The following is a 17,365-nucleotide window of genomic DNA, read 5'->3' as shown; positions in this document are numbered from 1 at the left end:
AAAACCAACCCCATGGGCACCATCTAATGGCCCACAATCAATATCAGGTCCATAACTTTCAAAAGGCAAAACCCCACATCCACACTCTCAAATCTATCACTACCATCACAAAGCACCCAAAATTTAAAAACCAACCCCATGGGCAAAAAAACTTTATGCCCACATCAAATCCAGGCCAGACTTGCAAAAGGCAAAACCCCACATCCACACTCTCCTAAATCATACACTCCAATCACCAAGGAAAACACCAAATTTTTAAAAAAAAACCACCCCATGGCAAAAACTCTATAGGCCCACATAAAATCAGGCCAGACTTGCAAAAGGCAAACCCCACATCCACACTCTTCAATATCATCACTCCATCACAAGGAAACCCAAATTTATAAAAACCAACCCATGGGCAAAACTCTATGGCCCACATCAAATTCCAGCCAACTTGCAAATAGCAAACCCCACATATCACACTCTCAAATCATCACTCCCATCACCAAGTAACCCCAAATTAAAAAACAACCCTATGGGCACACTTAATGGTCCCACATCAAAATCCAGGCCAGACTTGCAAAAGGCAAAACCCCACATCTCACAATCTCAAATCATCACTCCCATCACAAAGAACCCCAAATTTAAAAAAAACCAACCCCATGGGCACATCTATGGCCCACATCAAATCCAGCCAACTTGCAAAAGGCAACCACCACATCTACACACTCTCAAATCAATCACTCCCATCACCAAAAAGCACACACAAATTTAAAAAACCACACCCATGGGCACACTCTATGGCCCACAATCAAATCCAGGCGACTTGCAAAAGGCAAACCCCACATCTCACACTCTCAAATCATCACTCCCATCACCAAGAACCCCAAATTTAAAACAACACCCCATGGGCACCTCTTGGCCCACATCAAATCCAGGCCACTACTGCAAAAGGCAAACCCCACATCTCACACACTCTCAAATCCACTCACGTCCCATCACCAAAGCCCCCCAAATTTAAAAAACCAACCCCATGGGCACACTCTATGGCCCCACATCACAATCCAGGCCAGACTTGCAAAAGGAAAACCCCACATCCCACCACTCTCAAAATCATTACTCACATCACCAAAAAAGCACCCCAAATTTAAAAAAAACCAACCCCATGGGCACACTCTATGCCCAACATCAAATCCAGTCCAGACTTGCAAAAGGCAAAACCCACATCCCACACTCTCAAATCATCACTCCCCATCACCAAAGCAACCCCAAATTTAAAAAACCAACCCATGGGCACACTCTATGCCCACATCAAAATCAGACCAGACTTGCAAAATCAACCCCACAATCTACACTCTTCAAATAACACACAACAATGACCATACACCCCAGAACTCAAACCCAAAGGCCAAAAAACCAAAATCTGAACATGCAAACCATGGTAAGGCCCATTTTAAAGGAGAAAGAAAAAAAGTGTTTGCTTGTCTTGGCATCAGAAGTGAGGCAGGGAAAGGAGGAGGAGGAGTGCTCTCAAATCATCACTGCATGACCAAAGCAACACAAATCTAAAAAAAAGAAAAAACCTATGTCACACTCTATAGGTGCCACTCAAATCAAGGCCACTTGCAAAACTCACTAACCACCACCACACTCTCAAATCATCAAAACAATGACCATTACCACCCAGAAACTCAAACACAAAGGCCAGAAACCCAAAATCTGAAATTTGCAACCCTGGTCAGGCGCATTCATAAAGGATAAAGAAAAAAAGTGTTTTTCTTACTTTGCTGGTCCTGGCATTGGAGTGAGTCAGGAGGAGAGGATCAGGAGATGAGAGAGGGGCAGCCCAAAAAAAGCCAAATTTAAACCAATTCAAGCAATTTTTATAACCACTTCATCAACAATTTCAAGCAAATTTAAACCACATTCACCAATTTAACCCTTCAAATAAATTTAACCAATTCAGCAAATTTAGCCAATGCCAACATTTAAAAAAAATTAAACCAATTATTAAAAAAAAAATTTTGTTTTTTTTAAGGTTTTTTTTTAAGGATACTTTTTTGCCTTTTGTGATGACGGTTCTTTTCTCCTTCTCTTAGTGAAGAACTGTCCAAGGATGTCTGACTTTGCCGGCACTTAAGCAGGTTCTTAAAATGGCTAAGGCAGAATTTATCGAAATGGGCAATGGCATGCTGGTCACACCTACCTGCTCAGGGTGGTGCTGCTCCTACAAAGGAATCCACAATTGTGGAATTGCTATAAGAATTATTTAATGTCTGCGTTGGAAAGATCCCGCACTCCTTCCTGCTTTGCCCCTGTCGAAGTGGAGACAACGTCCTCTTCCACGGCAAGTGTTGCATATCGCCGCCAATCCTTGAGGTCCTCTGTCGTCAGGTCCTCGTTGTTGCCCTCGAGCATTTTCCTCCACGTAGTCGTTATGTCCACCTCGAGTCCAGGGAACCTTGTCGATGGATACGATTCTTCGTGCACCTCTTCTCTTAACCTGGTCAGCACCCTCAGTCTTGAACCCTTCCAATGGAAAGAAGCATCAGGCAACATCTTCCTCCATCAGCAATCAGGTTGCGCCTGTGATCGCCTGCCAGGCCAAAGTCCACACATCTTCAAGCACACCCACGATTCTTAAAATGCTGCTTCCAGAACTCACGAAGGGTCAGCTTGTGTGCTCTCGTCACTACGAAGCAACGCTTGAAATGTGGTGTAGACCTTCTTTGAAGTTGGCGATCACATGCTGGTCCATGGGTTGCAGGAGGGATGTTTTTTTCGTTTGGTGCGCAGAAAACTGTACTGACGAAGGAGAAAACTCCGGAGGATGTCCTTCTCCAGGCCATGCGGGTGAGCAGAGCATTGTCCAAGAGGAGAGCACTTCAAGTGCAAATCTCTTCCTCCAGGTACCGCTTCAACTTGTCGGGGCAAAGACCTGTTTATCCAACTCGACGAACAGAGGCGTGTACACCCATGCGCGGCTTTGGACGCAACATCACTGGTAAACTGTCCTTTGGACGTTATGTTCCTTGAACCCTTGGATTCTCCGAGTGTAACACCAAAGGGCTTGACTTACAGTCCCCGTTGCATTGCCACACACATAGCAGTGTGAAGCGGATCTTCATTGGTTTTGGCTGGCAGTTCTCTCTCTCCTGGCTGATGTAGGTGCGGCGAGGCATCTTCTTTCCAGTAAAGAGGCCCGTCTCGTCGCAGTTGAAGATTTGCTGCGGGAATAGCCTTCCTCCTCCACCATGGCATTGAAAGCGACGACGAATGCTTCGGCGGCCTGTGGTCTGCGCTTGGACGCTCGCCTGGCGGGAACGACAGAGTGGATCCGGTCCTCTTCTTGAAAACTGTCGAAACCAGCCACTGATGCCTTGAAGTCCAGGGTGGCTGGCTCCTCCTCGAAAGAAGTTTTCCTTCGCATGCCTCTTGCTTTTCTCCAGGTTCTTGTAGATGTCGTGTCCTTTCTCGCAGATGACCCTATGTGGTCAAAGTGTCCCAGACTCTCTTCCTTTTCTTATCCAGAGAAGAAGCAGGCCTCAATCTCCTCTTGCCGTTGTCCTCTGCTTGGCGATGTCGTCACGCCTTTCGCTGGAGCCACGACAGATTTATGCCTCCTTTTGCTTGAGGACAGTGCCATATGTGGAAAGGGTTGCGTCATACTCCTTGCAATGTCCACAAGCGCACGCCCCTCTCGTTGCTTGGCAATGATGTCTTTTGTTCCTCCAAAAAAGGACAAGGGAGCACCTTCTTTTTTTCTACGCTTGGCTTGGGACCATAGCATCAAGCCAAAAATGGTAAAAAGGCACAGCAATGAGAAAAGCCAAAATTGGAAACACCACAAACACACCCCCATGTCACACTCTCTGGCCCAAACTTTCAAAAGTTCCCACCCCAACACTCTAAATTCACACCATTGCCAAAGAACCGCATAACCAAACCATAAAGAGGGGCAAAGCCACAGTCCACCTTTGAAACAGTCAGCCATAGAAGAAAGCAACCCGCATCCCCAAATCAGAAAGCAAGCCTATGGTGAGACTCTCTGGCCCAATGGACCAAATGAAAACGTTGTGAAGCCACAACTCCTACACTTTAAAACAGCAGCCCATAGAAGAAAGCACCCAGGCATCCACAAATCAGAAAAAAGCAATCCTATGGTGAGACTCTCTGTCCCACATGGGACCAAGGAAAACGTTTGAAGCCAACTCTCACTGTGAAACACAAGCAGCCATAGAAGAAAGCACCCAGCTACCCACTCATAAAAAGCAACCATGGTGAGACGCTCTGTCCACATGGGACCAAAGGAAACTTTTTGAAGCAACACTCTACAACTGTTTTGAAAACAGCAGCCATAGTAAGAAAGCACCCAGCAGCCCAATCAGAAAAGCAAGCCTATGGTGAGACTCTCTGTCCCACATGGGGACCAAAGGAAAACTTTTTGAAGCCACACTCATCTACTCTACCTTGAGAAACAAGCAGCCATAGAAGAAAGCAAACCAGGCACCCACATCAAAGAAAAAGCAATCAGTGAACTCTCTGTCCCACATGGACCAAGGAAAAACTTTTAAAGCCACACTCCACACTTTGAAACATCCCTAGAAGAAGCAACCAGCATCCCAAATCAGAAAAGCAAGCCTAGGTGAGACTCTCTGTCCCACAATGGGACCAAAGGAAAACTTTAAAAGCCACACCCACACGTTGAAAACAGCAGGCCAGAGAAGAAAGCAACCCGCATAGCATCCCCAATCAGAAAACAAGCCTATGGTTGTAGACCGCTGTCCCACTGGGACCAAAGGAAAACTTTGAAGCCACACTCCACACTTTGAAACGAAAGCCATGAGAAATCAAACAGCAATGAAGTCCCTCATCCCCAATTAAGAAGCAGGCCACCCTAAAAGAAAAAAAAAAACCCAAAAAAGCAAGGCAGCACATCAGCCATAATCACAACACATTAGAGAGAGGTCCACCCAAAGGAAAAAACCCACAAAATCAAGCAAGCACTCCAGGCCGATAATCCACACATTAAGCATGTCACCACTAAAGGAAAAAAACCCCAAAAAAGCAAGCAAGCAAATCCGGCAATATCCACACATAGAAGCATGTCACCCTAAAAGGGAAAAAACCCCAGAAAAATCAAGGCAGCACATCCAGGCCAGAAAACCACACATTAGAGCATGAACCCTAAAATGGCAAAACCCAGAAAATCAAGGCAGCACATCCAGCCATAATCCACACAGTAATGCATGGAACCCTAAAAGGGAAAAAACCCCAGAAAGATAAGGCAGCACATCCAGGCAGAATCCACACATTAGAGCAGGAACCCTAACAGGGAAAAAACCCCAGAAAAATCAGCAAGCACATCCAGCCATAATCCACCATTAGAGCATGGACCCTAAAAAGGGAAAACCCAGAAAATCAGCAAGCCATCCGAGGCCATAATCCACCACACATTAAGCAGGAACCCTAACGGGAAAAAACCCCAGAAAAATAAAGCAAGCACAGCCAGGCCATATCCACCACAACATTAAGAGCATGTCACCCTAAAGGGAAAAACCCCAGAAAATCAGCAATAGCACGATCCAGGCCATATCACACACATTAGAGATGGAACCCGAAAAGGGAAAAAACCCCAGAAAAATCAAGGCAGCACATCCGGGCCATAATCCCACACATAGAGCATGGAACCCTAAAAGGGAAAAAACCCCAAAAATCAAGGAGCAAATCCAGGCCAATAATCCGACACATTAGAGCATGTCACCGCTAAAAGTGGAAAAGAAAACCCCAGAAAAATCAAGGCAGCACATCCAGGCCCATAATCCACACATTAGAGCATGGAACCCTAAAAGGGAAACCCAAGAAAAATCAAGGCATCACTCATCCTATCCACACATTAGATCATGGAACCCTAACAGGGAAAAAACCCAGAAAAATCAATGTCGCACATCCCGCCATAATCCACACATTAGAGCAATGTACCCCCTAAAGGAAAAACCCCAAAAAACAAGCAGCACATCCAGGCCATATCCACCTTAGAGCATGGAACCCTAAAGGAAAAAACCCCAGAAAATCACGGCAAGGCACATCCAGGCCATAATCCCACATTAGAGCATGGGAACCCGAAAGGAAAAACCCCAGAAAAATCAAGCAAGCACTCCAGGCCATAACCCCACATTATAAGCATGGAACCTCTAAAAGGGAAAAACCCCAGAAAAATCAGCAAGCACATCCGCCATAATCCACACATTAGGAAATGTCACCCTAAAGGAAAAACCCCAGAAAAATCAGCAAGCAATCCAGCCATACATCCCACAACATTAGGAGCATGGACCCGAAAAGGGAAAAAACCCAGAAAACTCAGGCAGCACATCAGTCATAATCCACAATTAGAGCAAGGGACCTAAAAGGGAAAAAACCACAGAAAAATCAAGCAGCACATCCAGGCCATAATCCACACATTAGAGCAGGGAACCCTAAAAAGGGAAAAACCCCCAGAACAATCAAGCAGCACATACACGGCCATAATCCACACATTAGGAGCATGGAACCCCTAAAAGGGAAAAAACACCAGAAAAATCAAGCAAGCACATTCCAGGCCATATCACACATAGGGAAAGAGCATGGAACCCTAAAAAGGGAAAAAACCCAGAAAAATCAAGCAGCAACATCAGGCCATAATCCACACAGTAGAGCATGGAACCCTAAAAGAAAAAAAAAACCCCAAAGAATCGAAAAAAGCAGCAAATGAAGCCGCATCATCGCCCAATTCAGAGCATGCCAGTAGCAAAACCCACAATCCACACTTATGAAAAAAAAAAAAAAACAACAACACAACAACAACCAGCAGCACCCACAGCAAAAGCGGGTCACACTGTCTCAGCCCAGTCCCCCCACAAGAAGAGGTAAAAAGCCTCACATTACCATAGTAAGAGAAATTGCTGAATGCGGTATTATCCGAAGAAACTGTATGGCAGAAGCCGAAAAATTCCAAAAGTCCCAAGGCAAAACCCAGGAAAGTCTGAACCGCAACCAAGAGTCAGAGCTCCATTGAGTCTTTCTTTAGCTCAGAAGTCCAAGGGCCAGACAAGGGGCAATATGGAAGCCGGCTTTTATTTCTCAAGGCAAGCAACCCCCCCACAAGTTCCGTTAGCCATGCAATTGATCGGGCTTGATTTCCGCAAGCCAATCAACTGCTGCCTACGAAATTCACAAATTGCGCCACAGCACGTAAGCCTAACCGTTAGCGACCGGAAATTCCCGAAGCCAGTTAGATGCACTTGCATCATTTGATTCGCGCCGAAAAGAATTTCGTAACCCGAAAATCTTTCGTAACCCAATCAGTTTTTTTCCAAACCGGCGAATTGCGTATCCCGAAAAAATTACGTAACCCAGTCCTTCGTATCCCGGGTACCATGTAAATATATGATTAAGTCTCACCATGCAGGAACACATAGAAAGGAGTCTCCATGCAGTAATACATAGAATGATTCGCCCTGGTGGGATACATAAGTATCCGGTTTCCTACTGGGATGACATCGAATGTTTTCTTTCCCCTTGCAGAATACATGAATACTTCGTATCTCCCTTCAGATATATATAGAATGTTGTCTCCCATGCGCAACTTTCTCCAAGGCAAGGATACATGGAATAACTGTCTGTCGGGTCTGCCTTTAGGAAATACATAGAAGCTGCTCCTATGTAGGAATATATTGATTAGTGTCCTACCATGCAGGAATACATGAAGATGCTCCCATGTAAGGAATAGAATAAGGATTCTGCCATGTAGGAATACATAGAATGATTCTTCCTGCCATGTGGTGAAAGAATTTTCTGCCACGTAGGAATATATAGATGATTCGCCTCTCCATGCAGGAATAATAATTGTTTTAAGTATCCCACTCAGGAATTCATAAATAATTCGCCATGGGGTTTAGGATCATAAGGATCTCCCATGCTGGGAGACATAGAAATCAGTCTCCTATGTTTGGGATACATCAATGTTTCTCCTTATGCAAAGAATACATAGAAGGCCTCCTTTCGTGTAGGAATCATAGAATGCTTCTCTCATGCAGGGTAATCCATAGAATGCTACTTTCATTAGGAAGACATAGAATGATTCTCCATTGCTGGGATATAGAATCATTCTCCGATGCTGGGATAACAATCGAAATGATTTGTCCCTTGGCAGAATACGTAGAATACTTCTGACATTCAATTAATATAGAATGTTTTTCTCCCATGCAGCAATTCTTCTCCAATGAAGAGACATCCGAATCGTCTTGCCATTTAGGAATACATGGAAATGCTTCTCCTATGTAGATATAGTGATAGTGTCCCATGCAGGAAAATAACCGAATGATTCGCAATGTGGAAATAGAAGAATATTCGCCATTTAGGAATACAGAGAATGCGTCTGCCATCAGGAATATATTCTTAAGTAATCCCACTCAGGCATTCATAGAAAGAGCTCCATGCTGGGATACATAGAATCATTCTCCTATGTGTGGTTAATTGAATGTTTTGTCCCTTGCGGGAAATACAATAGATACTTCTCGCCATTCAGATATATATAGAATGTTTCGCCCTGCAGCAATACACAAAAGTCTTCTCCAATGCAAGGATACATCGAATACTACGTCTGCCATTTATAATACATAGATGCCTTCTCCGTGTATGAGACTGATCAGTCTCACATGCAGTAATACAGACAATGTTCTGCCATGGAGAATAGAAGGAATGAGTCGTCAGGCAGTAATACAATAGAAGGGTTCTCTCATGCAGGTATACATTAGAACGCTTCTTGCAAGGTAGAAATAACATAGAATGCTTCTCCTAATCCTGGATAAATAAAATGATTCTCCCTGCTGGATAAACGTAGAATCATTCTCCTATCTGAGATACATCGTATGTTCACCCTGAAGAATACAATAGAATACTTCTCTCTCCCATTCAGATATAATATAGAATGTTTTTCACATGCAAGCAATTCTCTCCAATGGAAGGAGTTAAATTTGGGGTTCCTTGGTGATGGGAGTGATGATTTGAGAGTGTGAGATGTGGGGTTTGCCTTTTGCAAGTCTGGCCTGGATTTGATGTGGGCCATAGAGTGTGCCCATGGGGTTGGTTTTTTAAATTTGGGGTTCCTTGGTGATGGGAGTGATGATTTGAGAGTGTGGGATGTGGGGTTTGCCTTTTGCAAGTCTGGCCTGGATTTGATGTGGGCCATAGAGTGTGCCCATGGGGTTGGTTTTTTAAATTTGGGGTGCTTTGGTGATGGGAGTGATGATTTGATGTGGGCCATAGAGTGTGACTTGGTCATGGGTGTGATGATTTGAGAGCTCATCCTCCTGCCTGACTCTGAGATGCCAGGACCAGATGCCAAGACCAGCAAAGGTAAGAAAAACACTTTTTTTCTTTATCCTTTAGAAACTTTAGAATGGACCTGCCAGTCATTGTTAAGCTAATTAGTGCCTGAGGCAACTTTGTATTACATTGTATTGTAGGGTACTTAGCTTAAAAGGCCTCTATTGTGCCTTTGTTTTGACTTGCAGGTTCAGTCTGAGGTCTTGGAACGCATTAGTTATTTTCAATGGGAAAAGCGCTTCGGGTTACGAAATTTTCGGCTTACGAAAGAAATAGCGGAACGAATTAATTTCGTAACCCGGGGTACCAGTGTACCTGGGTTTGGAATCCTGCTCAATTATGAAGCTCTGACTAATTTAACTAGTTCAGTCACTCACACTCTGCCAAGCTAGTACAAAGTTATCATAGAGTTCAAATGGGATAGCCCCTAACTTTGAATACTATTACCATTATAGAGGAGAGGTGAGATAAATAAATGGTCAACCAATACAGATGACTTTACCTTACTCCCCTTATAGAGTCAGCACTGAAGTTCCATTCATGAATGCCTTTCTGCAACAAAAGAAATAAAAGGGTTACTTAATTCTGAAATATACAAAATCATTTAGCTACTAACTTTAAAAAATGTGTTTCAGGTTATTTCTCACCATTTATCCTTTTAGAAATGTATCAGTCACTTTCATAAAATTGAACAATGTACTCGTGTGAACTTTTTTTTAAAGATTAAGAGATATATAATTCTTAATCACTGAATCTTTAAAACCTCATTCATCCCTTCCTCCAAAAGCATTATTTTATCCAGTCCTTTGTGACACATCTTTTCAGAACACTTTCCAGTTCATAAATTCTCTTTGAATCACACTAGATTCACAGTTCAGTTCAAGGCCAAGAACATCTGTTCTTCACTTAGTAGCAATAATTTTTCAAAAACTCAGTAGGAAAACTGCTTCAGTAGCCAGTGTAAGACCAAGCGCCAGGGCTAAGGAACTACTGAAAGATGGAATAATATAAATTCCATCTGTTCCCTGGTACTGTAGCTAAGGGTCACTGCTAGACCCAAACTATCTCGACAATAAAAGAGCAACCCAGAAGTTGTTCAGAACCAAGACGTGTCAGTAAATCGTATGTCAAATGAATATTCAGAATGAAATTCCAGCAATGAAGGATTCTAAATGGTGAGTCATACAGAGTTAAGATGTTACAGTGACCCAGAAGGCAAGAACATCACGAGAACTTCAGACCTGCACTCAAATACCTCTGTAGTTATGGATACAGTTGAACAACTCAGTGTCTCAGAACCTTAGTTCTATATCCATAAATTTACAATAACTTACAGGTCTGGGAAATATGACTATAAATAAGGAATGAGACGGATTTCCTATATTGCAAGCTCAGTATAAACTATTTTTAAACAATATGATTTGAAGTTGTGGAATAAGCTATATATTCAATATTGTTCCAATGTAGGAACCAGGTTAGGAATACAGCGGACTCTCAATATCAGCGAGCTTGTCATCTGTGGATTTAAACATCTGCAGACAGCAAGCCCCGTTGCTTTCAATGGCGGCATGTGCACATGGCCGCATTAGTGGCCATATGTAAGTTGCACTTGCCATTGAGGACAATGGGACTTGTGGCCCTGCATTTTTCCTTATCTGTAGGGGGTCTGGAATGGATCCTCCACAGATTCGAAGGGCAGACTGTACTTTTGACACAAGAAATATGCCACCCATAACTTTAAGACAGGTTACACGGTAAAATGCAGCAATATCAGCCACAAAAGAAGCTAGGCCATGTGAAGTTTAAGTCACATAGTGCTACTGAAGTATACTGATTAAAGTCCTGGACTGGCATTTATATTGAGATCCACATTCTAGTGTCTATTGTACCATGAAACTCACTTTTTGTGCCAGTCACTATCAGGCCTAATCTACTCATAGATGAAATGGAAAGAAGGAAACCTACGTATGCTGCCTTTTGCTCACTGAAGAAAAGATAAATATAGGCCCGTTACAGACCGCCCAAAAGGGGCGGTCTTGGGCAGCTGCCGGTTGCAGCGTGGGGAAGTCGCTGCAGCCAAACCGTGTGACTCCCCCGCGCTGTAAAAAAGGAGTGTGAAAATCGCGCTCCTTCCGGCAACCTGGAAGAGACGTTGCAAGTGCCAAAGCGCGCACTCGCGACGTCTCTTCCGGGTTTAGACGTCCGGACGCTGTGCATCCGTTACGTCAAGATGGCCGCGCCCGTCTGTATAGGGCGCCGCCATCTTGCCGTACGGAATACACACGAGGGGCAAGGCACGTCCAGAAGCGCCGCCCCTCGCGCGTATTCCTGGCGCAACGATGGCGCCGCTTAGGCCCGTCTGTAAGGCGCCACAAAGACACTAAATAAATAAATCTAACATGACCAAAAAAGGCGAAAGCCCAACTCTCCTAGGAAAGCAATTCTACTGTGCGTATGTATACGTGCCTTCACGTTGTCTGTCAATTGATGGTGATCCCATGAATGGGGTTTTCTTAAGAAAGAAACACTCAGAGGCAGGCCTGCCAGTTCCTTCCTTTGAAATGTAGCATACAGCAACTAGTATTCCTTGGTGGTTTCCCATCCAAGTACTATCCAAGGCTGACTCTGCTTAGCTTCCAAGCTCAGGCAGGATCTGGTACCTTTGGGGCTTTTGTTGTTGTTGAGATTTGTAGTCCAACACTCGAACCACTACACCACACTCGCTCTCAACATTTCTGTCTTGTTTTATTTTGTAATATTAATGGATGTCACCCTCTATATTCATCAGAATGACTAATGAGGTATTTATTAATGAACCTGTAATACGGTAATTGCTTTGAGTATATTCTTGAAGCAGAAAAAATTTTTTTTGTGTTATCAAGATGTACTTTACGCTGTAAGCATATGGTCATGTTTGCAATGCCCTGAGAGTTTGGGTTTGGTTTACATACAATAGGTGGGATGTTTGCCCAGATGATTGATGATCAAAGCTAAGTGTGCCTATAAAAAAAAAATCAACTGCTCTTCACTTCAGTTTTGACTGTTATCTTTACTCCAGGACCATACATTAAAACATCAAACAACTACTACTTCAGGCTTTTCATATACAGTACTGTTACAGAAATAACAAAAATGAATGTGAACAAAATACATTTTCCTATAAATTGCCACAAAAGGCAGTCAAGGCCAGGAACAATTCCTCAAAAAGCAGCTTTCAATAAAATAAAAGCAAAATAAAGAGGTTTCCTATAAAAATGCCAAAATAGTAGCTGATGAAGGAACCACACTATTCTGTAGTGAAAAAAATGCTAGAGAAAAAATAATAATATATTTTTCATTTGGAGTATTTGAAATGTCATCTGGGAAAATATACTCATTCTGACTTAAAACTTTCCCTCAATCTATTCAGTTCACGTCTTCTATTTTCCCCTTGCTGCTTTTGTTCTCTGTTTCCAATTTCAACTAGCAGCTACTGAGAAGTATTTGACATAAGGTAGTCTTATGTAAGGCAGAGAAGACTATCTTATGTCATATACTTCTCAGAATTAAGCCTGTGTTCACCAACAATGAAATTAACAAGCAACAGCAAGCAATCCTGGTTCTCTGATAAATGTATCTATAAGATGCCTCTGTATGGGGGGGAGGGGAATACAACTCCCAGAATCCCCCAGAAATCTTTACCATTGGATTCTGGAAGTCATAGTCCAAATAACTAACTTCTCCAAATTCTGATCTATCTTCAAGGATCTGTTCTGCTCTACATTTTTAGATGTGTTTTTTTTTCAAAATAGATATATGCCTAAACACCTAAAATGGCTTAAAAGCCCAACCAGATCTTCCACAATTCCAGAGTGCTTTATGCTACATTTAGATTATCTGAGGAGGGAATGACACTGTCCTATTTCAACCTCTTCAGAGTCCTAGCAATAATTATGCATGTGCATGTTTGCATTTCCAAAATAGGCCATTCACACCACTGCCAAGTAACAGTAGCCTATCCACACAGCATTACAGCCGAAGCCCTAACTTAGTGATGAAGGCTGAGAAGCAGTTGCTCATTGCACCAAAGTTGCACCTGTGCAAAACTTTGAGGCCACCATCCCTAGCAGTGCAACATCAAATCTTCTAGAAGACAAAAGGAACAGCAACCATACTGATGCAACTGTGTCACAGAGATGGTTGATTCCCCTGGGGAATGTCCCTTACTCAATGGTAGAGTATATGCTATGAATGCAGAAAGTCTCAAGTCCCTGGTATCTCCTCAGAGAGCTGGGAAAGTCCCCTCTCTTAAAACCTGAACAGTTTAAAACAATGCTAACCAAGATGGATCAGTGTTTTGAGTTGGCAATAGGTAGCCTGCTGTGATTACTTAGTTTACAAAGTTCCTGATCCCAGTACTGAAGTTGCATATATAGACATGCTATACTTAATACTATCTTTCTTCTCTTGTATCCATTATTTCCTCATCCCTGGGGCTTCTTTGTCCCACTCAATTTGCTCTCTGAAACATTAAAGGCTCTAATCTTTTTCCTGCTCCCCAAACATCTCCAATTTCTCTTGGCCTCCAACACTAAAATCAGTCAGCTGCTACTAGGGATAGTCTAGTTACAGGATACAACATGTACAGAACAGATTACATCTATCTGTTGTTCTAAAATGCTGGTTGGTAGCTTACCTTATCATCAGGCATAACATGCCAGATAGAGACAGTCTTTTCTTCAGCCTCACTATTAATGGAAAGGTACGAAGGCTGGTAGATTTTTGTAGGCTCTAATATTAAAACCTTGAACAGAAAAATGGGAAAAGGTGCTATTAAACTGTTACTATGTGAGCAGTTTCTTCTAAAGACCTATGTTATTAGATGCTGACATTTTTAGATTTAGCTCTTGGAAAATCTGGGATTATAGACAAATTTCATAAAAAGCATATGTATATAGCTTTAATATAAATAACCTTGTAATTTCATCACCAATAATTTACTTAACACCTTCTAGTTTCCAGATTTATAGAATCCTCTAGTTTATTACAACACTTCTGTTCTTGGGTTTATGAAGGTAAGAATGTCAGAATATATTTGAGTGAAGAAGCAATACTGCCCACACCATACTGTATTAACTTGGGTAGGATCTAACACTCATATTTTTGAGGTCTTTGCAGAGCAGTTTAACCCACATCAAAGTGACACATTTTGGATCTGCAAACTGTCTCCATGTGTGGAAAAGAACTGCATATGGAAGGGGCCTCTACCCATTTTTCAGGGTTATTTCCTGCAGCACCTAAAATTCACCTCAATCATCAAAGAACACTAACTATTTGTGTGCCATTATTAAGAGATTGGAAAGAATGCTGTGTGAAGGAAGGGTAGGAAAACAATACTTCTACCAGCCTAACTTTATGTGTCTAAACCTACATCTCATCTTGGGGATACTGGGGATAGTTTCATATTTCAGTATCTGCTGGCAACTAGAAAAGGAGAAACAGAAGCTTCTACTTCAAAGAAGAAATGTATATGCATAAAATATATGGAAATTGTGCTGACTCAGAGAAAAAGAGAACTGACAGGAAATGTGGCAACAGTATCAGTTCCTGAAAGACATGTCTAGGTATCTCTCTGAATATAATCAAGAGCTAAATGGGTAGGGTTGCTCTGGAAATAAGCAAAAGTAAATGGAGTCCAGTAAGCAAATGAAGGAGGAGGAGGAGGAGGAGGAGGAGGAGGAGAGAAGAAGACAGAAGATGAAGGAGAATCAGAATCAGAAGAATAAGAATCAGAATTAGAAGAATTAGAATTGTTACAATTAGAAGAAGAAAAATTTGGACTAGTAGAATTAGAATTAGAAGAATCATGATCATAACTGAATATTTATTACTAAATTACTTAGTTGTTTTTGTTTGTTTGATTGATTTTGTTAGAATCATATTAAAGTGATTGATGGGGAAGGGGGAGAGGAAGAGGAAGCAATAATTCCCATTGAGGAGAATAACTGCAGGCATAATAATGCTGAAGAACTGAAAGTAGACTAAATGAAGGGGTGTACAATTTCCATGAAAGAAAAATGAAATTAGCAAGATATCAAGAGATCTTAGGCATGGTAGAAAACACTACAGTCTAACTCCTATGTGCTTTAAAGATCAGAGCATTAAACAAGTGAGACACATATTCTAACAATGGAATAAAGGAGTGGTATGAGGGTCTATGGGTGCAGAATATGCAGTCAGGGCTCCAGGTCAGTGCTGTGGAGGGCTAAGGCAACCCAAGTAGGTTAAGCTTCTGTAAGGAAAGAACTCAGAGTTCATACAGCCTTAGCCTTGCCACAGAAAAAGTTGAAGAAAAGACGGAAAGGAAAAATGACAAGAATGAGGGAAGGGAAAAATAGTTGGCTGATACTTTTCCATCAGAGGTCATTCCTGCCCAAGCTCACTTTGCAAAGACCTCTTTATGGAAAGGCTGTGAAACCACAGGGTGAAGGCCAGTTGGGTAGTCTCATGTAAAGAAATTCTAAACCTATGGGACAGCAGTACTGATACAGATGATATAAAAATTTTGCACAATGGATTATTAATTTGATGGTATGAAACAGGCTTTTGATGTGCATATATAGACAGGGTCTTCACTGAGTATTTCCATAGGAATAGTAAAAGAAAGAAAGAAAGAACAAAAGACCTGGTTGGATCTGGATTTAGGCATGCAAAGGAAAAGGGGAATTCAAAGAGCAATCTATCCCATGGGAACCCCTCCAGACTACTGAAAGTACTACACACAGGGTCAAGGGAACCTTACTGAAAGGTGTTAACAGTAGTGCAAGATGGATCCTGAGCACAAGCCCCTTCCATGAGGAAAGAAGTAGAAAGCAGGGCCTGAATACAACCTTTTGTCAACAAAAATAAAAAACAATCACAATTTTCAGGACTGGACAGACTCAGGTTCAAACCTCCACTTTGCCATGAGTTCTTCACAGCTCTATTTGGCCCTGAAGTGCTGAGCCTGGAGGCTCAGTGTCATTCAGACTGCTCTAACTCACACTTTTGGCATGAAAATAAAACAGGAAAAGAAAACCATGCTCATCTGCTTGGAGGAAAAGCTGGATATAAATGTGTTTCAGTTCTGCTCTTTATTATTGGAAACTTATTGCCTTCCAAATTAAAATGCTTTTCTCTTCAAATAACCATGGGCCAGCAGCATTAGTTAAGTTGTCTAAAATGTACTTACAGGAAATCTAACCACAGACACATCTGACTTTGTGGCCTCAACTAGAAAGTCCATCCAAAAGTCCACAAGATCATTTTTGGCTACTTGCTGTTCTGGATTTAGTTTCTTAAAATGCTGATATATTAAGATAGTCTCCACAATAGATTTGAGGTACCTAAGATAAATCAGTAAAAAGAAGAAAACAGAATTGCTTTTATTTATAATTAATTACAGTCTCTGTATGCTTAGCAGCTCTTAGTAACTACATCCGTAATGTTATATATAACTAAATAATGATGATGATAAGATTCCTGTCTTCTCTGCAGGGGGACAAAGAATGGTTTTTTTCCTACCCTGGAAATTTACAAATACACACATTTTTACTGTGGGATCTACCTACTACAGGGACCACCACATGAGTGGGATTGGTCAAAAATATTTAGAACATATTTTCCTCAAACAGCCTAAAGGGATCGTGCAGGCATTTTCTTCACATCCCACCCAGACCCTGGGCCACTTGACGTCTAGGTGAGCCCCTCTTCATAAACCCTGTTGTGAAAAAGGACTGTCCAGTTCCTCCAAAAACATGTTAAAAATGCTCTTACCTCATTTTGAAAATACCCTCATTTTGGGAATTCTGGGTGCAAAATAATGTTTTGAACTTTTTTGTAGTGTGTGTGTATACTGGTGGAATAGCAGCCCTCAAAGATTACAGGGAGAGGGCACTACTGCAGACTACTTCCCTCCAACACTGTACTGACCTACAGTGTTTCCCATTACTTCTGAGGCTCCATGTTCAAAATACTGCAGAAACACAGTAAGATCAGT

The 17,365-nt window shown here is 42.1% G+C and overlaps 1 protein-coding gene across 5 annotated transcripts in view; it reads right to left on the bottom strand.

Moving 5' to 3' along the window:
• MAP3K5 (mitogen-activated protein kinase kinase kinase 5) overlaps nt 1-17,365 on the bottom strand; it is a 185,618-nt gene that overhangs the window by 51,087 nt on the left and 117,166 nt on the right. For all 5 annotated transcript variants that reach the window (XR_006104366.1, XR_006104365.1, XR_006104363.1 and 2 more), the window contains exons 10-12: nt 16,559-16,712; nt 14,024-14,131; nt 9,851-9,900 (exon numbers count right to left, since the gene is read on the bottom strand). Coding sequence is in view for 1 of the 5 variants with exons in the window: in XM_042471108.1 (XP_042327042.1) it covers nt 9,851-9,900; nt 14,024-14,131; nt 16,559-16,712 (312 nt within the window). In the remaining 4 variants the exon portion in view is untranslated. The remainder of the gene's footprint in view (nt 1-9,850; nt 9,901-14,023; nt 14,132-16,558; nt 16,713-17,365) is intronic.

The sequence above is a fragment of the Sceloporus undulatus genome, chromosome 1, assembly GCF_019175285.1.
Source record: "Sceloporus undulatus isolate JIND9_A2432 ecotype Alabama chromosome 1, SceUnd_v1.1, whole genome shotgun sequence".
Classification (NCBI taxonomy): domain Eukaryota; kingdom Metazoa; phylum Chordata; class Lepidosauria; order Squamata; family Phrynosomatidae; genus Sceloporus; species Sceloporus undulatus.
Note: the sequence above shows the minus strand (reverse complement) of the source record. Positions and strands in the feature narration are given on the sequence as shown.